This window comes from Notolepis coatsorum (assembly GCF_963971535.1).
Source record: "Notolepis coatsorum genome assembly, chromosome: 14".
Lineage (NCBI taxonomy): Eukaryota > Metazoa > Chordata > Actinopteri > Aulopiformes > Paralepididae > Notolepis > Notolepis coatsorum.
Genome location: NC_140178.1, coordinates 96,040,682 through 96,066,067, shown reverse-complemented (window position 1 = coordinate 96,066,067; position 25,386 = coordinate 96,040,682). Strand labels below are relative to the sequence as shown.

Genomic DNA, 25,386 nt, shown 5'->3' with positions numbered 1-25,386 from the left:
GAGAGAACCATTTTGGGTCGGGCGTAGGCTTGGGCGGTATGACGGTATTACGATATACCGGGGTATTTAGAAATACCGACGGTATTGAAAATCAATACCGTCCGTCACCGTCAAAATCACAGATGCGCTTCAGCTTCTATTACAGTGAAACAGTTTTGAGTGTAGTGCACACACGAGTGGGTCACAACGGTGTTCACGTTTTACGGTAATGTTGCGACAGTGCTGTGAAAATACCGTAAAGCGTTGTGACGAGAGTTGGTGTGTGTTGTTGTGGAGTGGTGCACTGGTGGAGCTAGCAAATAATCCGTCTCTTATTATATGTGAACTAAAGAGTACAAGGTTTACACAACAGCCCCCACCCGCCTTTTTATTGTATTTGTATCGTCCTGTACTATCCGCTGTCAGCTGTTTATCTCTCTCTGTGAGCTACTGAGCTTGATTAGCTAGCGTTAGCTCACGCTAACTAGCGTTAGCTCCGCGGCTAATCTTAGCTCACCCTTAACTAAATCAATGACTAGGTTCTAAAGCATTCAAGTAGTTTTCACTGCACATAGAAGTAGCCAAACAGCGGGAGAATTTCGGGAGCATTACCAAAACCTGTAAGGAAAAACCTGGCAGCGATAAGGGAATCGAAAGTCACGGGAGCCACACAGTTCCAGGCATCGGCCAATTAGGAACCGGTTCCCAACGGGAACCGGTTTTCGATTCCCATCCCTACATGCATCATTGTTTACAATGAACGGTGGGGCTAATCGAAAGGACTGGACACGGACAAGTTAAACAGCAATCAATTAATTTAATACAACAAGAGGTAGTTCGAGCTGCACTTTCGTGCCTATACGACCACACCACAGCCACAGGGATATATCCGGCTTTGACGAGCTCTCTCTCTCCTGCCGATTAAATTCAGAAGCTTTTCCTCAAGTGCCTGTAGCTGCCTGCATTTGCACAACGGCGTCTATCCCTGCTGCTAGCTAACGTTAAAACTAACCTAAAGTTAGTTAGTTGTTCACCAACAATCTATTCTACAGACACCAACTGAACAAACACAGAACCGGAATACACAAGCAGATAGCGAAGCATCATAAATACTTCCGGTCAGGTGGTTTCAAAATAAAACACTGGAAAGACGTTTATTTTGTACATTATCTAACGTTAAAACAAAGCTAAACTAACGTTACAACTAACCTGACCAAAGCAGAATATACACACAGACAGTGGAGCTGTTTGCAGATAGCGAGCATTTTGACTTGTTGCGTGGTGGCGATGTCTCGCAGATAATACAACTACAAGTTGTATATAATTTTATATATAGAGTCCTTACCAATACCTGGTATCTGATGTAATGCAAAAGAAATAATCCAATTATAGGAGCGGCTACGTGGCGTAGTGGGCAAGGCGCTCGCCACGAAATGCTGGAGACGCTGGGCTCGACAGTTCGAGCCCAGCGCTCCACATTTGCTTTCAGTTTAGCTGGTCGTCCATACTAATACACATTGGCCGTATTAGGGGGTGGGAAACTGATGGGTGGGGATCGGGCGTTGTGGACAGCGACTCCTACAGGTCGGTTGGTGCGCCTGCGCAGTAGAATCAGGAAGTGTCGGGGGCAGCGTGAGCCTCCCACGCGTTACTCCTCGCCACTGAGAGATCGAGCTGCGCAGGTGAAAAGATGCGACTGCTGTTACCTCAAGTACCGGAGGGGACTTGTGCTATGTATGACTTAGTCCACATTGCAGCCGGCTTGTGGGAGGCAAGAAACAGCGTCCGTGACAGGGGAGGGTTGAATTGGAAGATACGAAATTGGGATGGGAGAAAATATAGAAAATGGGAGAAAAAGTGGATAAAAAAAAAAAAAAAATCCAATTATCTGATCGCCATTCCAAATACTGCTTGTGGAGGTCCGTCCCACATTACCGAGCGTTACACATGAACGGGCGGGCGGGGTTACTGTTCCATGCCATCGTTGTAAAGGCCTACCTCGCCTGAGTATTTAAACCCCGCCCGCATGGCTCGGATCGTCCCACAAAATAAACTACACCATTTCTAATGGAGTGCAATACCAGCTGGAAGGCGTAGGCGGCGGTATTTGCCCTTTTGCGAGCTCAGACCCATTCCCAATGATAACATCAGGCTGGATGGTTGAAAATGAATGGATATAGCTAATAAAAGAAATAACGACCAAAACCTGACTATACTCGTGATTGGCGCTGAGCGAGCTGAGTTAATACCCTAGTTACAGTACAGCAACCAAATTAAACTGTATCAAGTCAACTGATAATGTGAATAGTATGAAAAAAATAAAGGATTTTTCAAATAAATATTTTCTCCTGTGAAACAAACTGACCTGTTTTGACCTGCACCTCAAAGAATTGGAATGGAGAATCGGAATTGTTCAAATCCAAACGATGCCCACCCCGATGATGTAATTTATAGGCATGATGCGGCCTCAATCTTTGAATCCCTGGACTCTGCCTCAGATTTATCACTAATGACAGATACGACACTCTCTGATGGAGAGGTGCAACAAACATTGGGTCTCATTCCCGAAAATTTTCCAAAGATATATTCTGGAAGACTTATCTTGGAACCACTGAGACATAATCTATGACAAGTACACTCTGAGTCCTGAACGTGCTGGAGATATGTCTTAAGTGGCTGAAACGGTCGCAGAAATTATATGATCTGATATCTGCTTGGAGAATGGCATTCTGTCGTAAACTCCAAAGCGCGTTCCCGTTTAGCTCATTTGCATACAAAACACAGCCTCCATAGTTCCTTATAAGGCAACTGGTGACGCAGCTGTGAGAAATGGAATGGCGGAAGTGCTTTGCGAGCCGCGTGATTACGAAACCTAGCGTCAGTCAGTGCCAATCAGAGAGCGTCTCCGAGAAATGTGGCTAGGTTTCGTAATCACGCTTGCGCCCATCAAAACTAGATTAGATTAATGTATTGGCATCATATACAGCTCGCGGTACACACCTGCCGCAGCGCACACACGCGCGCGTGCGCGCGCGCGCAGTACTGTATATGAATGAATGAATGACATATAATATATATAGCCTACGGCGGGCGTAATGAATGAACGCATATGGCTTATTATTCCATAAGCCTATAGGCTACTGTTCATTCGTAGGCGCACACAAGACTTGTTATGGAATATTAATGCAGTCTATTTCCACCGATTAGCTTTAGTTCTTATTTATTTATCCACTGTCATTTCAGTGTTGGTGTATAGGCTATATAGTGTATTTCAATATAAGTTTAATTGATTAATGATATATTCGAAGGAATGCAGGTTTATAGCTATATCAACCCTCTCCAATGTACAGTAAATGACCAAGTATGGTTTTGTCAATATTCCAATGTACAGTTTTTCTTGTACAGTGTAAGTCTATCCCCCACCCATCCCTACCCAACCTCCTCCAACAGTTTCTACGTCAAATGTACTCTCTTTTCTGGACTCTTTTTGTATCACAAACAGTACTGTATTTGCAAATCTGGTATGTCATAAATGTATAGATGTAGCAGTACTGTCTATCTGTGTCATGTGTGTCATATATGTTATGATGAATTGAAAATGGGGGACCCTGATGTAAACAAGACGAAATTCTTTCTCTGGTCTGCATCCCCTTATGTAATTGAGCTGTACTGTACTGTACCCATTCTGCAATCTGTTAATAAAGTTATCAATCAATCAAACAAAGGTCTGTCCCATTGTATACCAATCAATGGGATACATTGCATGTTGACCTGCATTCTTTCAAATGTATATAATTAATCATTAAAACAGATGTGTAACAAATAAGAAATACAAATTCCACAGAAGGCATTAAATTATTATTTTCAATCATTTCACAATAATTGCATAATTGTGTTTGAATATCTGAGTAATTATTTGTCCAAAATAGCTGGTTCAGATATGGTTAATCCAGCTGCCCTGTGATCAGATTAATCCATATTATTTATTTTTCCGACATCAAATGCGTAATTTCTTATCGTACAAATATTGTCATATTTATTTTAATTATGATTAAGTAATTAATTCCAAGGAGGCCTGTAGCGTTGACGTGAAGGAATCACTATGAGAACACAGTCTGTCAAGTTATAATAACATTTTAAATGAGTCAATCAATCATGAGATTTGATCGTGGGCTGAGAGCATATTTAAGTGTGCTCCTCAGCACTCTTAGATCTGCTCTCAAATAAGATCTCAGGAAAATTTGAAGACTCCCACTCCCAGCCCTAATATGTCTTAAATAGGCCGAAATCTGGCTAAGACGAAATATTTTGTCGTAACTTCGTTCGAGAATGAGACCCATTGGTATTTGTAAATTTTTAAGGCCCTCACTGGTAAGCTACCTCCTTAACATCTTATTGGAATTTTGGAATCTATGGAACCTGTTCTAGTGACTGGCTGCGTGGTCCATAAGGTCCCCCGAGTTTGCTCGGAACAGGGAAAATCTGCATTTCACTATCATGCCCCTATCTCATGGAATGAACTCCAACAGTCCTTAAAGCTTGAGATTATCCCCTCTGTTGCAGTTTAAAACCTTGATCTCCAACCTTTGCCAATCAAGTTGTACGTGTTTTAATTGATTTGTTATTCTTAAGTTGCTCTTTGCCTCGTCTTATTGTTATGATTTTATATGCGGTGTGATTTTATATCCTTTTCTTTTTTTTTTAAATGAGGGAAACCTCCGTTGCCTTTCGAGTTTAAATAAAGGTTTGGAATTAAATAGAGTTCGTCTTGTGGATGGGAACTACTTTGAAGCTTCAGGTACTGTGTGGTAAGCACTATTGTGTTCCTCCAGAAATGTGCCGACATCAGCATAAGAAACATCTTCTAGAACTAATCACAATACATCGGCATAAGAAACATCTTGTATAACTAATAATAATACATCAGCATTAGAAACGACTTCTATAAAAATAATAATACATCAACATTAGAAACAGCTTCTAGAAATAATAATACATCAGCATTAGAAACAGCTTCTAGAAATAATAATACATCATTAGAAACAGCTTATATAGAAATAATAATACATCAGCATTAGAAACAGCTTCTAGAAATAATAATAAATCGGCATAATAAACATTTTTTTAACTAATAATACATCAGCATAAGAAACAACTTCTAGAAATAACACATCAGCATAAGAAACTGCTTCTAGAAATAATAATACATCAGCATTATAAACATATTCCAGAACTAATAATAATAAACAGCTTCTAGAAATAATAATACATCATTAGAAACGGCTTCTAGAAATAATAATACATCATCATTAGAAACAGCTTCTAGAAATAATACAACTACCGCACAGGAAGAATGAATTATTCACTGATGATTACTACTGAAGCTTTGATTAATCACTGATTAGTCTACTGAAGCTGTGATTATTCACTGATAATTACTAGGGCTGACCTTCGAATTCTTTTTTGGAATTCGAAGCTTCGGGGCCGAGATTCGATTTTAATTCGAAGCTTCGAAATTTATATTTTCTTTTTAATAATATTTATAAATTTTTTTTTTTTTTTTATTAATTGTTTTATGTTGTGGGACTTGTACAGCACTTTCTTCAACTTTGTCAGTGCTGTAAAGTTTTAACATTTTTAAATCTTAGACAAACAAAACACTTTGCTTTCATGAAATATTGTAAGCCGTCATTTGAGGCTTTATAAAAGCAGCACAATGAACACTGAACATCTGTCAGTGCCGAGTCCGACCTCATCTTAAATAACAAACAGCATTGCTTGTTGTAGTTAACAAAGAGAGGCAGAGTTGATTTCGCAAAAAGAAAAGAAAAAAATATTCATACGTTTTTATTTTTTTATTTTCTTTTATAATCGAATTTTATTTTCATATTCGAATAATTACTACACTCTTCTCGTCCCTCTCTCTCCCATCACTCTGTCTGTCTCCTCTGTGTCTCCCCCCTCTCACTCTCCCTCCCATCTCTTTCTCCTCTCTCTCTCTCTCTCTCTCTCTCTCTCTCTCTGTCTGTCTGTCTGTCTGTCTGTCTGTCTGTCTGTCTGTCTGTCTGTCTGTCTGTCTGTCTGTCTGTCTGTCTGTCTGTCTGTCTGTCTCTCTGTCTCTCTGTCTCTCTGTCTCTAGCCATGGACCCGTCCATTACGCTGTGGCAGTTTCTGCTTCACCTGCTGGAGGACGAGAGACAGCGTCACCTGATCTTGTGGACAGGAGAGGATGGGGAGTTTAAACTGAAGGATGCTGAGGAGGTGGCCAGACTGTGGGGCCTGCGCAAGAATAAACACAACATGAACTACGACAAACTCAGCCGGGCTCTCAGATACTACTATGATAAGGTACTGATACTATTATTGATACTAATCCTGATACTATTACTTAGGGCTGTCTTAAATGCTTCGAAGCTTCGAACGTTCGATTCGATGGCACAAGCTTCAAACATTAAAAAAATAATCGAAGTTTAAAAAAGATTAAAAAAAAAATTCAATTTTTTTTTCACTTTTTTTTTTTTACTTCGATTTGTGTGTGTGTGTGTAGGTGTGTGTGTGTGTGTGTGAACTACCCATCCCAGTTAGGACAGCCGAATCCCGTCCAATCTTTCGCCGTCGACTAAAGACTCACTTCTTCAACCATTATCTGAAATGATAAAAAAAAAAAAATCTAACCGTGACTAACCTTACTGTCATGTACTTGTCCTAATAAACTAACCTACACTGTAACACGCAACACTTTGATGAACATTGTTACTCAGCTGATAGAGTTGTACCCTTCTTGCTGTCTTGTCGTACAGAACTTGGATAAAAGCGTCAGCTAAATGACTAAATGTAAGTGTGTGTGTGTGTGTGGGTGTAGGTGTGTGTGTGTGTGCGCGCACCTTGTAGAATTCCACACATAAGAAAGAAAGATACTGGGATGAATAAACAAAATAGGAAATAAAATGTAGAAATGCATGCAATACATAAATAAATATGAATCTCCATATATGAAATATAACATTTAGATAAGGTGCTACTGAGATGTTTTGGTGAGTTCTTTGTTTTTTTGTGGAAGTTGCCCTTCTTAAAAATGCATGAACATTCACTGATAATTGGTCTGTAGTGGAGTCTACAAGGTCTACATTGCCGGACCATGTAGAATCCGGACCTTGTAGACTGACATAATTCTGTGCATAGTTTAGTCTACACAGGCCATATTTCAAATAATCAAAATCTTACTTCATTCATCTTAAACATTCTTGATTTGGGGGATTGGTAGTTCCCATGAAATCTGAAGTTGTTCAAACGACAACAGCGATCCACCTTGAATTAAATCACACAGCCGAGTGAAACCTTGTTGGATGCGTCAGTCACGAAAGGGGCTACTTAATTAATTAATCCAACCCACTTTATTTATAGAGCACATTTAAAAACAACAACGTTTACGAAAGTGCTGTACAAGTCCCACAACATAAGATAATAAAAAAAAAATATTAAAAGAAAATATTTTTTTTTATTTTCTTTTTTATTTATTTTTTAGGCTTCGAATTAAAATCGAAGCTCTGCCCGAAGCTTCGATTGCCAAAAAAAGCTTTGAAGGTCAGCCCTACTATTACTGATACAAATACTATTACTGATACTATTACTGATAGTGATACTATTACTACTATGACAAACACTATTCCATTAGATTTAGATTCTTGGAGGCTGTTGTGAGTTACTTTTCGTGTTTGACAGTTGCGGTAGACTGTTCTCAAAGAAAGAAAAAAAACATACAGTTAAATGGTGTCTTTGTCATAAAACATAATGATTGATTGAAATTTTTATTAACACATTGTAGAATGGGTACAATACAGTACGGCTTAATACACACAATTGTTAAGGGGATGCAGACCAGAGAAAGACTTTCGTCTTGTTTACATCAGGGTCCCCCATTTTCAATTCATCATAACATTTATGACATACACGACATACAGATATACAGTACTGTTACAGATATACGATGAATGGTGTCTGAGTCGTAAAACATCATAAAGATGACTGGTGTCTCTCTGAGTCACAGAACATCATCAAGATGAATGGTGTCTCTGAGTCACAGAACATGGTAAAGATGAATGGTGTCTCTGTCGTAGAACATCAAGAAGATGAATGTCTGTCGTAGAACATAATAAAGATAAATGGTGTCTGTCGTAGAACATAAAGATGATTGGTGTCTCTGTCATAGAACATCATAAAGATGAATGTTGTCTGTTGTAGAACATAACGATGAATGTTGTCTCTCTGTCATAGAACATCATAAAGATGAATGGTGTCTCTCTGTCATAGAACATCATAAAGATGAATGGTGTCTTTCTCTGTGCCATAGAACATCATGAAGATGAATTGTGTCTGTCGTAGAACATAAAGATAAATACTGTCTCTGTCGTAGAATGTCATAAAGATGAATACTGTCTCTGTCGTAGAACATAAAGATGAATACTGTCTGTCGTAGAACATAAAGATGAATACTGTCTCTGTGTTGTAGAACATAAAGAAAGTGAGTGGGCAGAAGTTTGTGTATAAGTTCGTCAGCCACCCAGACCCCTTGCTGCCTGACGGGGTCCGCAATGGAGAGGAGGGGCAGAGGTGGGACCACGCAGACCCAAACAGCCAATCAAAAGCAATGGGAGGCGTGGCTAATACCTGTCCATCAAATAACTTACCGCAGGTGCAATTTCTACTCATCATTGTTGATGTATTTATTTTTCATACACTGTATCAGGTTTGCAAATATAACTTTTCTTTTTTTACTGACAGTGTTCGCCGCCTTGCAACTCTCAGAAGAGCTCCCATAATGACTACAAGAAGTCCGGCCTCTACTCCACCTTCACCATCAAATCACTGCAGCCCCAGTCTGCCCCTCGGCCAATCAAAACAGAGCTGCTGCTGACACAAGAGCCTGCCATTAAACTTGATAGGACTCCTAGAGAGGTGAGGGGGAGGTGATTACTTTCACACTGTAGTAAACTGCTACTGTACTGTGTGTGTGTACCTTCAAAATATTGCTACTATTTCTGACTATCATTGTAGTCTCCATAACCTTAATTCTGTATCATTCATGTATCATGTTGTTCATGTTGTTATATTATGCAGGGATTCTGTAAAGGCGTTGTGTTCTAATGAGTGTGTTTATACTACATTAATATCCTGGATACAGGTGTGTTGTGTGCTGTCGTCAGATGGTAAGCCCACCCACTCTGCAGGGGGCACTGTGGAGAGTGGTCTTCAGGTGATAGTGACTCACCCGTCACCCTGTGGCACGCCGGCACTCAGCCCCCAGATACCAGCCAACAACTCCTCTCAAACACAGGTCTGGAGACGCCATACTGACTTTAACACTAACACCATCCCTACATACAGCTTCACGCTGTGCTGTATTTTTATCAGGGACAGGGCTTCTTCATTCTGTTCATGGTCCCTCACTAGTTAATGTAACTCAACCACAGCAGAATGGTATCTCTCTCTTTCTCTCCTCTCTCTCTCTAATCAACTGTGTGACAAATGCAATACTGCGAGTCAGATCAGACAAACGAGATAGTGTTTTTCCTTGATGAGGATTAAAATCTCAGTGTTCTAAATGTATAGATGCTTTAGTCAACACAATCCACAGCAGAAAATAGTATTCATCATGATGACGAGTGAAACCAAACAAAGGGTTTATTTTACATTACATTTACATAGAGCAGAAAGCATATAATTTAAACTATGGGGAAGAGCTCACACTAACGAACACACATGAAGACAGAACTTTATACATCTGTATAAAACTATACAGATCCAGTCAAACAAAAAAAATCAAGTAAAACTATAAAGATCCAATAAACCAATAAAGATCCATTAAAATGTAAAACTAAAGATCCAGTAGAACTATGAAGATCCAGTAGAACTATAAAACGTTCTCATCTTTGTCTTTGTCTATTTCTCTTATCTCTCTCTCTGTCTATCTCGCTCTTCTCCCTCTCTCTCTACTCTGTCTATCTCTCTTCTCTCTCCCACCTCTGTCCATCTCTTCTCTCTTTCTCTCTCTCTCTTTTTCTCTTTTCCCTCTCTCTCTCTCTCTCTCTCTCTCTCTCTCTCTGTCTGTCTGTCTGTCTGTCAGGTGGGGGGGGCGGTAGTGACTCCTGCAGGCCCACAGGGGGAGTGCAGGGTGGTGTTTGTGGTCATAAACCCTCCTCCTCAACAAGCTCCAGTGGCTCCTCTTTCTGTTGCGCCTCCTCCTGCCACCTCGCCGCCTCCTGTTCTGAAGGAGGAGAACCTGCCGTCGGAGGAAGAGGAGAAACGAGTGGAGGAGGTTAGAGTTGTTGTTGTTGTCATTTAACACAATGTCTGCCACGCAGTTTGACCATCTTATACTTCTCACTGCCAGCGCTGTAAGCCTATGGAGTCGCTCACCTTCTTTGCAGGGCTATAACTTTTTAAATATTATAGCTATACGACATTACTATGGCCCATTCAACATCGGGTATCTATCGTTCCGGATGTGGGAACGTTATATTTTTCCATTCATACATTGTCGTGTTAATACCATCGTGAATATAAGTGTTTTTAGAGTTGTCTGCAGTAATTCCTAGAACGCGAGTTATAGGCCCCGATGCATATTATACATAATCAATTGGCGTTTCGTTCCTATACACGCTATATTAAAAAATTCAAATGCATATGATCGGTATACATTATGCTCCATCATGCGTGAAGGAAAGGGGGGGGGGGGTCGTTTATGATTCCTTGATTGTCAGTAACGGCTTTCTTTAGTACGACATCATACGTTGATCAGATGGATTGCAATGAAATAAATGGACAATCGAGCTGGAATTAACGTTAGATTCCTCTTACCTGTGGCCGATGAGTCTGGAGAAGAAATATTCCAATTATTTGATTTCCATTTCCATTTGTACGACGCAATAAACGCCGAAAGCGATCCAATGCACTAGAGTGTTTGTCTGGATCCACATAACAAGAGAGCTCTGCCCGGAACATTTTCACCGATGCACAGAACGCACCATCCGGTTTAGAGTGAGTGCAACATCGCCCCAAATCCACCTGGCGGCGGTATTGAGCCGTTGCAAAATCAGACAGAGTCCAGAGTCTCCCGGAGCCTTGCTGGATGAATTATGAATGGCAATGGCAAATAAAGGAAATAACGAGTAAACTCATTCTTGGCGCAGAAACAGTTAATCTTAGTGTTTGTACCTGTTCTACAATCATAGAAGCATCATAGTTAAAGGTGCTATAGATCAGGGGTTCCCAAACTTTTCAGGCTGCGACCCCCAAATAACGGTGTCGGAGAGCCGCGACCCCCACTATTATAGCAGGTAAAACATTTTAAATAATTATAATATATATTTTTAATTTAATAAATTTTTAATAAATGGAAATGTATGGTTGAAACATGCAAACGTTCAAACACACACACACTAATAAGCATTGGAGGCTTTTAACCAGGGCCGGACTGGGGAAATCATTCAGGCCAGGAAATATAGTGTAGAATATAGCCCCAGTCAGGCCACTTTTTAAGCAGGGGGTCCCCCACCAGGAATTTTTTTTCCTTCATTCTGCCTGACTGCATAAAAAAAACTTTATTATTATTATTATTATTATTTTTAATCATCTGGCGACCCCCCCCTTTGGGAACCCCTGCTATAGATAACATTCAGCCACTAGATTGAGCACCAACATGTCATTTATCCAATCCGGTTCATTCCAGGTGGGGAAGTAGGGAGGGGATACATGCAACATGTAAACAACAACATTACTTTTGGACCTGCACACATTTTTAAATGATAATTCATTACTCAATAAGCAATGAAGCTCATAATTTTATTCTGCACCTGTCTAAAAGCTCTGTGGACGTATTATAATATTTTAATGATTACTCTACATAAAACATTTATTTATAGCACCTTTAAATTAACACACAAAAAAGTGTGAGCCTCCTACATGTTACTCCTCGCCAAATGAGAGTCCGCACTGGCAGTTGAAAAGATGTGACAGGCTGCCTCCACATGTATCGGAGGGGCTTCTATCCTCCCTACAACCGGCCAGTTGGGGGCATATGCGAGCAACGATCGGGACAGGGGAGGGAGAATTGGCACGAGAGGTAAAATTGGGATGGGGAGAAAAATCACAGAAAAAAGTAGATACAAAAAAAACAATAGATGCTGCTTTTCATTTTTATGTTTCAGAATGTATACTTCGTAGAATCAAATTCTATCTTACCTTTAATGGTAATCTGTTTAGACTAGTGAGTAGAGATGGTTTCAACTTGATATCATAGACATTCTTTAGGCTAGCAGGTAGAGATGGTTTCAACTTGACAACATAAAACATTCTTTAGGCTAGCAGGTAGAGATGGTTTCAACTTTACAACATAAACATTCTTTAGGCTAGCAGGTAGAGATGGTTTCAACTTGACAACATAAACTCTAAACGGACTGTTTTATTTCCTCTGAGTTTTTGATATTCGCATTGCACATTGCAACAGGAAATCAGCTGCAGTCCAAGCTGTTCCCTAGCAACACAATTGACCTAGCCTCTTAAGCTGCAACATCCCTCATATGGGAAGTTTTTCGGATTTTTTGCAACCGGCACTTTGGCGACCCCTAGTGGCTCGGGTGTGCATATTTTGTAATACAATATATATATCGAATTGAAGGCTTATTTGTTGCCTGTCGATAGCGACAAAATCCGTTAAGCGGTTCTCGAGTTACATGCCGGTATTTGAGGCTTGTGCAAAGTACACGGTATTGCGCAAAATACCACTCCCGACTCAGGCTGCAGTAGTTCCGTCAATCTAGATCCGATCTCGAAAATGATTGTGGATCGTTGTAACCAATGAGTGTGGCTTTCCAATGATACCCCACATGGGGATCTAAATAAAAAAAACTAAAAACACGAACAGGAAGAGCAAAACAGCCTATGAAGTCTATGAGAAAACTGAGTTTTTCTTTTTACACAGTTGACCAAAATCACTCATAATCACTCATTTCTGAATGGATCTTTATGAAATTTGGATATGTACTACATAAGGCTTCAGGCTATAGCTCCGCCTGGATTTGTAAGCCACCTTCTGGGGAAATACTACCTCTGGACTACTAACTACTACAGAAAAACTTGAGTAACAAGTTTTGTTTACAACTCAAGTTCAGACCTATGTAACTCTAGCAGTAAAAGTGAAATTTCTTTTTAGGATTACTTTAGCAGTAAAAGTGAAATTTCTTTTTGGGATCAGAAACTTCAGAATGTCATCTTTCAAAATAGACCAGGCTGATGCATGTGCTATAAGTATAAAGTATGTTGTTTTGGTTTGCAAAAAAAGCATGCAGTCCTCAAGTTCAAGTTCAAAAATTGCCACTTTTCTGCCCGCTTGTTAAGTTAACTTTACTGCCATTATTTTATTTACTATGTACCACTGCTGCTAGAAGATTTGCACTAAGTTCTCTTTTACCTCTATTTATTTCACTCATTCATTTCATAGCTACTGTTTATATTGTATATAGTCCTGTATATTGTGTGTGTACATTGTGTCCTATGTTACCTGTTACCTATCCACTTTGTGCCTAGTGGCACATAAGGCCTTCACAGAGCGTTTCCCCTTCTCCCGGTCAGCTGCCGTTGTTCTTGCTTCAGGCCATGAGCTCCACCCTGCTAGTGGCCTATTCGGCCCAAAGGCGTCCTCTCGGCTTTGGCCCTTGGGTGTCATGGTGTCTCTCCTGTTGCAAGAAGGACTGGCTATGGCGTCTCGAAGATTGTGTGAATTTGCTCTGTTTCTGGTTTCTGTAATAAAGTGTTTTTCCGGGAGCGTGTTATCGGCCCTCAGCCCAACCCCCAATCTGGAGGACCAGTTGGATCACTCTTCGTCTGGTCTCTCTCCTTCGACCTGTTCGGCTTGGGTGACCCTGCTAGGAGTACAAGACTCCTGCCGACATAGCTCTAGGGGTCATTGAGACGCACAAACTGCCCCACCGCGTTAAGGTGGTGATCCGTTGGAGCCGACATTGTGTCCTATATGTTACTTTATATTTATATTATATCACACCGTGGGAAGGGGGGAACGCAATTTCATTTCTCTGTATGTCTTGCACATTATGGGAAATGACAATAAAGTTGACTTTGACTATCTCAAGCTCCACCCTCTCTTAGCTAGACTGAGAAGAGCAAAGCTTGTATTAGGAGGTTTCCAGAAGAAAGCGACAGTCGTGATTAGTATTAAGAAAAGAAGACGGAGCTTGATAATAGGTCCATTCCACATGACAGAGCTTCTGTCTGGTTCCAGGTTCCCGAGTCTGCTTGCGGGCCGGGGGAACCAGAGCCTCCTCTCTCCATCATGGAGGGCCCACCACCTGCCTCCATGGGGCCAACAGTGGTGGTGGGGGGGCAGCTGAGGGGAGAGGGCAAGGCCCTACCAACAGGTATTACACACACACCTGTATATGCAATGATACAATGTCCTAACTCTTATTGAGTGGGTCAAACTAAAATCAGTGTTACAGAAATTACATATGGACAGACCTTGCATATTGGAGTTCCTGAAGAACACGAGGAGTCTATTTAAATAACCAGTAGAAGAAGAAGATGATGTCTTATAGGTTTGATGCAACACATGGATTTTCTGTGTGAGAATTGTGTTGCCATAGAGTGTGAAACCAACAAATAACCTTCATACACAACGCTGAATATGTTTTGTGCAACCTGGCAACCCAGAGAGAAAGAAACCAAATCCACCTACTAGTGTGAATCAATTTCCTTTTTGACTGCAACGTTAACAAACACCTTGCAAGTTGTATAGTAGATTTCACTCCCTCTCCACCATGATCGATTTGCATTTGAAAGTGTTGTGGAGTTAAGGGCTCAGTGCTGTCTGTGTAACTGGTTAAGGATTTTGGCTGCTCGGCTGATGTTTCTGTCCTTGATGCATTTGCAATTGAAAAGTAACATGACAGGAAGATAGTATCTACCACACTCATCCGTTGATGTCTGAACTCTTGCTTGCTGCTATGCTACATAATTAATTCAAGTATATAACTAAGTAGGCTTAATGGCCAAAATCAGAATGGCTAAACTGTGGAACTGTTCCACTTGCACTGTTAAAATGGCTTGAAGTCCCTTGATAGTGTAGCTCAATGGAAGTCCTCCATCACTGTCCCTACCGTCCATCACTGTCCCTACCGTCCATCACTGTCCCTACCCTCCATCACTGTCCCTACCCTCCATCACTGTCTCTACCCTCCATCACTGTCTCTACCCTCCATCACTGTCTCTACCCTCCATCACTGTCTCTACTAGGGATGCACCAAATGGGAAATTCTTGGCCGAAACAGATACCGAAAATAGGAAACAGTTGGCCGAAAACCGAATGCCGAAAGGCCGAAAATGATTAATATAAATATATTATGTGTTTTTTTTTTTTTTTCTACCGGATTATGGCAAAATACATGATTATGGCTAAACTTAACTTAAATCATATTAATAATCACTATTATGGCCCATAAAACATTTATTCAGCACTTTTGAATGCATACATTAATTTCAGACTGACTGCTGAAAGATTGTACAATTTAAACATTTTCTCTTTGCATACAACAAAATGTGCATTAAAGTCAAGTGCATTTTCTTTTCTCTGTAGGATAACTACAACAAAGTGCATTCAGAACAAAGCCAAGGTGCTTTAAAACTGCATAACGATCTGCATAAAGACACACACAGGACTGTTGTATTTACTACATCTCCCATGACTCTTAGCGGGGGATGACGTAGCTTACGAGAGACGGGTCAAAGGGGAATGGAATCGTTAGCTAGCTTAACTCTAACGTTAGTTCAAAATGTTTAAACCGCGACGGGCATATAGTAATGGCGAGGATATAAAGCATGTTAAAGACGCATTTATTGGATGCGTTGCTCGCGGAGTTTATACATAGAAACAGCGCGACTCCCAAGAGGAGTTAGTTATCACAGGCTGCAGAACGCAGGGAAGAGCTGCCAAGCTGCTCACGTTACACGTTGCGCGTTTTGATTACGTCATCACAACAACACTTTCGGTTACAAACGTTACGTATCCCTGTTCTTTGACATCCGGTGATATATTTTCGGTGCTAAAACCCTTTCGGCCGAAAGAGCCTTTTTAACCATTTTCGGCCGATAATTTTCGGTGGCCGAATGTTCGGTGCATCCCTAGTTATTAGTAAAATATGAGTTCATAGAAATCTCAGGGCATCGAGTCGGAAAAAGGCGCTCATAGACGTGAGGATTTGGCGCAACCTAACTTGTAGTCTTTTGAGAGAAGAAACCCAGGGCCTTCGATGGGCTTTCGATTAAAAAAACTACACTTCCCAGCTCACGCCAGCCCCTGTCAATCATCTGACTTCTAGCGTGACCCTTTTCTAATTTTTTTCGGGATCATATCTCACAAACTCACTTAAGGTCTTTACTCTTGGCTACATTTGAAAAAGAAATGCAACATTAATTAATACTTTCTGTATTGATCGATTTATGGCATGATATGAATATCTGCCCTGTATCGGGCCTGCCGGGCTTAAGGGGTTCATTCTAACTAATCAATGTGGTGAACAGTCACCTCATGCTATGTGTCTAGTGGAGAATGAAGTCACCTCAAGATATGTGTCTACTTGGGAATGAACAGTCACCTCTGTAATTTCACTGTAAGGCACTGTTCCTCAGAAGGTATTAAAGCATAGATCTATACATGCCTACCTTAGACTGCAAGTTTACAAACCTATATTTTCATTGGAATGTTTCTTTCTCTCTCTGTTCCCCAGATCCAAATACTGTCCTGGCCGCTGGTCCATGTCTCTGTGACCAGTGTCAGAAGAGCTACAAGAGAAAGGCAAATCTAAATAAACACAACATGGTACACAAGGAAGAGAAACCTTACTGCTGTGACCAGTGTGGGAAGAGCTTCAAGGCAAGGAAATATCTTACAGGAGAGAAACCCTACTGCTGTGACCAGTGTGGGAAGAGCTACAAGAGAAAGGTGGAACTTAAACTACACCACATGGTACTAGAGTTGTTCCGATACCGGTATCGGAAATGCCGCCGATACTGCCTAAAATGCTGGTATCGGCGAGTACACGTAAATTCTAGCCTCCGATCCCATGACGTAATTTATCTCCTGCGGAGAGTGAGGATTATAGAATGAACGTGTTTTAAAGTGTGATGCTGTTTGTCATTTTAACAGCAGATACACTTTCTTAAATTCCATTGTCCCCGACAGTGCGGTGTGACGGGGAGCTCGGACGGGATGTGTTTTTCTTGCTGGTGTTATGATAGCATTAGCTGAAAAGCTAGCTAGTTGGAACAACATCCGCTTTAACGTTACATCAAATCAGATGATCGCCTGTCCTTTCTCCAGGACCTGACACTGTCCGTCTATCAACAATAATGCACCCACAGTGAATCGTATTTAAGTCAAGTAGCTACTGACTAGCGTTAGCTGACTAACGTTATCAAATGGCAATGCGGGGAAGACAAGCTAGATCAGCTAGCTTAGCATGATAACGGTACCGTGGCTAAGGTTGGTGCTATTCATAATCCAGCAATAATGGCTGCAGACCGGCAAGCAAAGTACAGCAAGTTCCAAGTGCCAAAGGATAAGAGTCTGAGCCGGAGTCTCAAAAGAGAATGTTGAATATTTATTTTGCATCGGAAATCACAACATGAACGTTAATACTAGCCAGAGCCTCTGCTACTAACAGACTGGGTAGCGAGTGCAACACCGTCTAAAGTCCGTGCGGATCATTGGAGTAGGGTATATCTGCAGTGCCGCAGCCCCATACTCATTGATTAATAATACTAATACTAATCTATACAATCACCTGTTGTTGAATAAATAGCATTACTTTCTAGTTATTACTAAAAAACAGTATATATAAAACAGTATCTGTATAAAAAAAGAAAAGGTATAATTTATACTGGTATCAGATCAGTATCGGTATCGGCCGATACCCAAAGCTTAGGTATCGGCCGATACCCAAAGCTTAGGTATCGGATCGGGAAGGAAAAAATGGTATCGGAACATCTCTACATGGTACACACAGTAGAGAAAACTTACTGCTGTGACCAGTGTGGGAAGAGCTTCAAGGCAATGGCATCATTTAAACTACACCACGTGGTACACACAGGAGAGAAACCTTAAGGCGCTCCCATAGTCGAGCAGACTGTACACAGAGCAGACTCCGCGGAGGTCCGCGCGGACTCTTGAGCTTTGATCTCAGCGGACAGCAGACCCACAGGTGCGAAGCTCATATTTTCTGAGGCGCGGACATCCGCGCCGCTGACTTGGTGTCACACAAAACGCTGCTCGGCGTTTTGGTTGACATCGAACTGCATTTAATGTGACGCCGATCTGCATTTTACTCTGAACACTCGCTCCGTGCCAAGAGATGTTTGAATGGCTTTTCTAAATGAAGTGTGTAAAATTGCCAGTTTTATTTCGAAATATTGGAAACGGAGATAACATAGAATGTTATATATTATATATATAACATTATAACGTTATATAATATAGAATATTTTGAAATAAAACTGGTGCTTTTATTTCATGCAATGCGTGTCTTTTCAGCACCACGCGCTGTCCACCTCAAGCCTATACGGTACATTGCATCTCGCTGCCTATATACCTGTTATTCAAGTGCGTAAAACTGCCCGTTTTATTATCGAAATATTGGAAACGGAGATAACATACTCTTTATTTTGACATCGGATGACGACGACATGACAGAAGTTGAACAGCGTGGGGGACAATTGTGTAAACTGGCGCGTGACATCTAGGAAATTGGTCCACGGAGGTCCGCTCGACTATGAAGGCTCAAAGAGTCCGCGCGGACCTCCGCGGAGTCTGCTCTGTGTACAGTCTGCTGGACTATGGGAGCGCCTTTACTGGTGTGACCAGTGTGGGAAGAGCTTCAAGAGAACGCTAGATCTAAATAAACACAACATGGTACACACAGGCGAGAAACCTTACAGCTGTGACCAGTGTGGGAAGAGCTTCAAGAGAAATGCAGACCAAAAAAAAAACACAACATGGTACACAAGAGAGAACCCGTACTGCTGTGACCAGTGTGGGAAGAGCTTCAAGACAAAGATGGAACTTAAACAACACCACAGACGGCGGAGGCAACCATGCAAGGTGCCAACCTGCTTATCGGGAGCAGTTAGGAGTTATGTGTCTTGCTCAAGGACACTTCAACACACTGCCTGGGAGGAGCTGGAATCGAACCGGGAACCTTCTGATTACCAGACGACCGCTCTACCTCCTGAGCCACTGTTTATGCAGGTGGTTATATCACTGTAATGATGTGTTTTGATTAGAGCTGCCGCGATTACCGCATTACCGCGGTATCGCTGTTACATCACGGCCACCGCAGAGTAGGCTGAATACCGCGTCACCGCTGTTTTTTATAATAATAATAATAAAGTACCCTCCTCTCGTTGGGCTTGCGGCTCTGCAGATATACCCTACTCATCTATCGAGGTTCCAAGCGACCCTATTGGGTACCAGAAAAGTCACGTGAAACATTGCAGACCACTGATTGGTCAGAAGAGAGACGCGTCACACGTTGTAGCGTCATGCAGTGTGTTACCACCAATCGGCAAGCGCGTATTAGGTTTTTACTTCCTGAATGTCAGATCATCACAACACGGCTAATAACGTTAGCTTTAACTCTCCGCCGGAGTGGACTACGATCGCTCCTAAGGAGTACTAAACGAGACATAATGATTTTACTGTCTGCAACGAATGTTATAATAAAAGCCCTTCGTTCTATACACTTGTCTGATTGAAAACTTTATTAACAGACCGCAGAATGGGACAACTCAGCACGCTCTGAGCAAAGAAAGGAACTGAGATATGAATAGAGTATTGCTTGCCTTGCTATTGTCCGGTAAATACGCTGATGTTATTGAACGTATAACTATATAATGTTAATGCCACAAAACGAATGCCTTTATTATAAAGTAGTAACTCTATAGTAATAATAATAAGAAAGGGTCGGGGGGGTAACCACCCCTGCCCGCGACACCGAGTGAACGGCGCACGACCAGAGGGTAAACTTCGAATCCGTGTTTCACTTTCAATAACTAATGCGTGCTTGCCGAATCCCAAACAATATTCATGCTGCAAAGTCATCCTCTAAAAATAGACATTTAGACTAGAGGCAGGCTATATGCTATAAAGAGTAGACTACTACTAAAAAAAAAATGCATTCAAACTTTTTTTTTTAATTTTTTGTGTGCATGCGGTAATAACCGCGGCGGTAGGAAATATTTTGCAAATTTGTGCGGTAAGGAAATAATCAATACCGCGGCAGCTCTAGTTTTGATGTAAATCAAGATCCGTGGTCCGAGGTATTAAGAATATAAATCTTAATACTAATATTGATATTAATATCTGAATGATTAGGAAACAATTCCTAATCCAGTCTTTCATTAGTAATGGAGTGGGGAAGAATGGAGGCAAAGAGTAGGATAGAAGAGACAGTAACACAGTAATGGTGTACAACATGGACATCTTTATATATCAAGACAAAGAGTCATATTACTTGATGCAAATTTAACATGTAAATTCTGACATGTAAGTTCTCATGATGCATATACTGTGTCTCGATTATGTCCATATTAATCCATAAGGTACATCTCCCATCGCTGATTATATATCATAGGCCGTTTACATTATAGTGTCAGAAGCAGATACTGTGCAGAGACAGGAGTCCATGTATGGCTATAGAGCAACTGAGAACAGTGTACAGAATATGTTCATGTAAGGTAGTGTGAATACATTTTCCTCCTTGCAATCACATTGTAGGAGTCATAGGTCCATATCATATAGACATCAGTAGCTATTCTATATATTAACTAAATTAAGTTAAATCGGACTTCTCTATATTTACTAACTGAAGTTAAATCACGCGCCTTCAGAATCCGTTGGCAATCTGCGCATGCATATGGGGAGTAGGTGCTGAAAAGGGGACTATAGCTCGGCCGATTTAGTTCCAATCGATTTGGAATTGGTTGCGCCGTGTTCAGAAGACTCGGGCGCATAAAAGTCTATTCGATCATGTCTCTAGCACCCACACAGCCGTAGCTGCAACCACTTGCATCAAGGCTCTCATCCACATTCATTCATTTGCTCCCGCCGCATTCTCCTCCGTGATTTCAATGTAACGCGGAAGTGCAGTGGTCTATTCTCTAGTGCAGTGGTCACCAACCCGTCGATCTTGATCTACTGGTCGATCTTTGAGACTGTCCCTGTAGATCTTTCCATGAAAATTAAATTTTTTTTTTTTTTTTTTTTTTTTTTTTTTTTTATCTTACCCTGAGAGTCCACATTACAGTTCTACTTTTGTTTTGATGTCAAAAGTGATGCTGCACTTAGCACTGACTGAGAAAGTAAACATTACAGTTCTACTTTTGTTTTGATGTGAAAAGTGATGCTGCACTTAGCACTGACTGAGAAAGTACACATTACAGTTCTACTTTATAAAATGCTAATTGTAAATATGTTTGTCAATGTTAATAATATGAGAAAGTCCACATTACAGTTCTACTTTTGTTCTGATGTGAAAACTGATGCTGCACTTAGCACTGACTGCACTTAGCACTGACTGAGAAAGTACACATTACAGTTCTACTTTATAAAATGCTAATTGTAAATATGTTTGTCAATGTTAATAATATGAGAAAGTCCACATTACAGTTCTACTTTTGTTTTGATGTGAAAAGTGATGCTGCATAAGATGACTGCACTTAGCACTGACTGAGAAAGTACATAATAGTTCTACTTTGACGTTTTAATGTTGGACCAAAGCATTGCATGTAATTAGAATACAGGCAAATAAAAGTAATTTAGTTTAAAGTACAATCTTGGCTGTCTTTTTCTTTCAACGCTTCAATAGGTAGATCTTGCCTTCACCAAAAAAAAAAAAGTGATCTTGGGCTTAAAAAGTTTGGTGACCACTGCTCTAGTGTATATATATATAGAGAGAGAGAGTTTGAGTCCAAGTGAGGTTAGATTAACTTCACAACTGTAAATATACAAACGTATCACACCCAGTACCTGCAGTATTTTAGCCTGGTATCACCTTCAGTACCTGCAGTATTTTAGCCTGGTATCACCTTCAGTACCTCCAGTATTTTAGCCTGGTATGACACCCAGTACCTGCATTATTTTAGCCTGGTATCACCTTCAGTACCGGCATCAGTATCTGTGTATCCATATCAGTATGCATGTGACCTATGAATCAGAGTAATGATCCTATAACATACTAAACTTGCAATCTTTAACTCTTCACAGTGTGAAAGTGCGGTCAAGACTGAAGCTTCACTTAAAGAGCAAGGGTTGAAACATGAAGATTTTCAACGTGAACAATCCATAGATCTAGACCACAGGGAACTGACGGTGGAGGAATCTCCACAAAGTGAGGAGACATCTGTGACGCAAGACAAAGACTTACAATATATATCTGAGACGGAGGAGAAGGATGACGACTGGATGGTTATGTGTGTGGTCGTGTCGGACCTTACATTTGAACCCACAGATGGAGACCCTGTTCTGCCACAGGATGTTGGAAATGGAAAAAACCAAGAAGACGATGTAGTCATTCTTCCTCTTTGTGAGGCGCAAGACTCCACCTCAAAACTAGCAGTGGCGTCGCCCTCCTCTGACATGGAGGTCTTCGACTCTTTAGACGGATTCCTAAAGGCGAAGAACATCAATTATGCACACTGTCCCATTTTTTCGGCCCCAGAGGAGGACAAAGACATTCAGACCAGGGATCAGAACCCGAGGCCACAGATGACACCTTCATGTGAATCTGAGCCTGAATGTGATGGGGAGCTAAGTACCTCTGAAACTGAACACAGTTCTGATTACTCAACATCTTCACCAAAATATAACTATTTAACAGTGTCCAAAAGGTTTTCCAAAAAGCTTCCGAAAAGCTTCCGAAAAGCTCCCTCCAAGTCCGATTGTAAGGATGAAGAAGGCAAGGACACGTCAGACGCATCGCAGAGTCATCCGCTACCCGAGTCTGACTCGGAGAGTGACCAGGGTGATTTTTCAAAGAATGTACGCAAGTGGCAAGAGAGGAGACTTCCAACCACAACCAAAAGCGAGGACTTCTCTGATGAGTCCGATTGTATGATAACAAAAACTGCCATTCAGCGCAGGTCACCAACAACTTCAAGTGGCAAACGCATGGTGACTGCTGAATCTGACTCAGGACCTGAGCAGTACAGTGAGAACACACGTAAAAGGAAACTGACCTACACTGTCTTCACCAGAGGGAGACTCTGTTACTTCACATAAGAGGCATGCAACTGAGCAGTCTCCTCAACAAGCCAGCCTCTCGTCTGAAATAGAAACTGAGGACGGCTCTGATGACTCCACAGTGTCTGGCAAAGACTTGTGCTCTTCTAGAAAACGTTTGTCAGAGTTCAGAAAAGGCCCATCTTCCAGAGAAGGTTTGACCTCTTCAAGAGAAAGCTTGACCTCTTCAAGAGAAGGCTTGGCCTCTTCAAGAGAAAGCTTGACCTCTTCAAGAGAAGGCTTGGCCTCTTCAAGAGAAGGTTTTCCATCTGACTCAGAACCTGAGCAGTACAGTGAGAACACGCGTAAGAGGAAACTGACCTACACTGCACCAGAGGGAGACTCTGTTACTTCACATAAGAGGCATGCAACTGAGCAGTCTCAACAAGCCAGCCTCTCGTCTGAAATACAAACTGAGGACAGCTCTGATGACTCCAGTGTCTGGCAAAGACTTGTGCTCTTCTAGAAAACGTTTGTCAGAGTTCAGAAAAGGCCCATCAAACTCCAGAGAAGGCTTGGCCTCTTCAAGAGATGGTTTTCCATCTTCAAGAGAAGGCTTGGCCTCTTCAAGAGAAGGCTTGTCTAAGCCCTCCAGAAAAGGCCCCTCCACGTCCAGACTTGTTCCATTCATCTCAAGGTTGAGAGAAAGTATTCTGTTAATTCCCCTACAGAAGAGGGGAATGAAGATAAATATCGACAAGACAAATGTGATGATAACAGGGAGTGAAGGAGAGATAATTCAGTCAGTGTAGAGAATGTGACAAATGGTGTCACCAAAGATGTTCAGGTTTGGAAAATCTGAGGGGAGTGAGGGATTTTAGATGCCTCACATGTGAGAGGGAATAGGGGGTTGGAGATGGTGGTCTAGTGGTGGGAGGGGAGGTGCTGGAGGAGGTGAAGCAGTTTCACTATCTGGGAGATGTGATGGACTGTGAGGCCCAGATTGTCCATAATTTGATATATTTTCTCCCTTAATTGGGACCCTTAGTATTAGGGGTGGGAATCGCCAGAGACCTCACGATACGATTGCGATACTTGCGTCACGATGCGATAGTATCGCGATACTAAATATATCGTGATACGCTGAGTATTGCGAAAAATTATTCTTTTCTTTTTAAAGATTTTTTCTATCCCATTTTAATTGATTACCTTTTTTCAACTGCAAAGTAAAAGTTTGTCAACATGTTTTATCTAATAAAATAAAGCAGTCTGTTCATCTCACTTCAATCATTTTTATTGCAGAACATGGTATTTTCTCAAGCAGACAGATGTAAACACTGTAATCTGTGTTGCATGTACCTGACAAACTGAACTGTTTGTATTAGTCATATTCCAACTTAACTGAATGCACATGTGTGTGTGGACTACTGCAGGGGTTCCCAAACTTTTCAGGCCGGGACCCAGAAAATAAGGCGTCAGAGAGCCGCGGCCCAATGCACATCGTCAGTTTTTTTTTTTTTTTTTTTTTTTTTTTTTGTGCCATGTGACCGATTTTTTTAGCCAAATATCACTTAAATCCTATTAAAGGGGAACTATTTTACTATTTCTTTCACTATTTGGGCACTTTTACACAATTCCTGTGAGTTTATGGAACACCTGTAATTATATATTTTTTTTTAATTCATTGTTTTGTATTTCTAATCAAGTACTCAAAAACAGCATTTTTCTACCTCAAGATCTCGAGCCGTTTTGAGCCTGGGCTCCTAAACCACTGCGCCACGGCGCCGGCGCCTGAACATTATCATGCAGCGGTGTCTCTCTGACATCACAAATCATCACATTTTCAGATGACTCAGTTCAGTGAGGGTGAATATTGTGAGAGGAGAATTGGAAGAATGCGCCAATATGAGAATTAGAGACATAGATCATATTAATATAAGTCCACATAGCTAGGAAACAATGCTAAACACTGAAAAAGGCCATTTATAAGATAGTTCCCCTTTAAGTTAGTTCAAGTTAGTTATTCATTTATATGTGCTATTTATGAGAGTGCTAACTTGTTGCAAAATAATAATGATAATAATAATAATAGCCTCATTAAAATACTATTGTTGCTTCGGTTGTTT

General features: G+C 41.1%; 1 protein-coding gene across 1 annotated transcript in view; it reads left to right on the top strand.

The window, feature by feature from the left end:
- Positions 1–24,163, top strand: part of LOC311240975 (uncharacterized protein) — a 37,097-nt gene extending 12,934 nt beyond the window's left edge. Inside the window, exons 2-9 of the mRNA XM_084329613.1 lie at positions 6,119–6,327; positions 8,489–8,671; positions 8,761–8,934; positions 9,161–9,313; positions 10,103–10,294; positions 14,276–14,411; positions 16,776–16,921; positions 22,307–24,163. Coding sequence (XP_084185739.1) covers positions 6,121–6,327; positions 8,489–8,671; positions 8,761–8,934; positions 9,161–9,313; positions 10,103–10,294; positions 14,276–14,411; positions 16,776–16,921; positions 22,307–23,320 — 2,205 coding nt within the window. The 5' untranslated portion in view covers positions 6,119–6,120 and the 3' untranslated portion in view covers positions 23,321–24,163. The remainder of the gene's footprint in view (positions 1–6,118; positions 6,328–8,488; positions 8,672–8,760; positions 8,935–9,160; positions 9,314–10,102; positions 10,295–14,275; positions 14,412–16,775; positions 16,922–22,306) is intronic.
- The last annotated feature ends 1,223 nt before the right edge of the window (positions 24,164–25,386 follow it).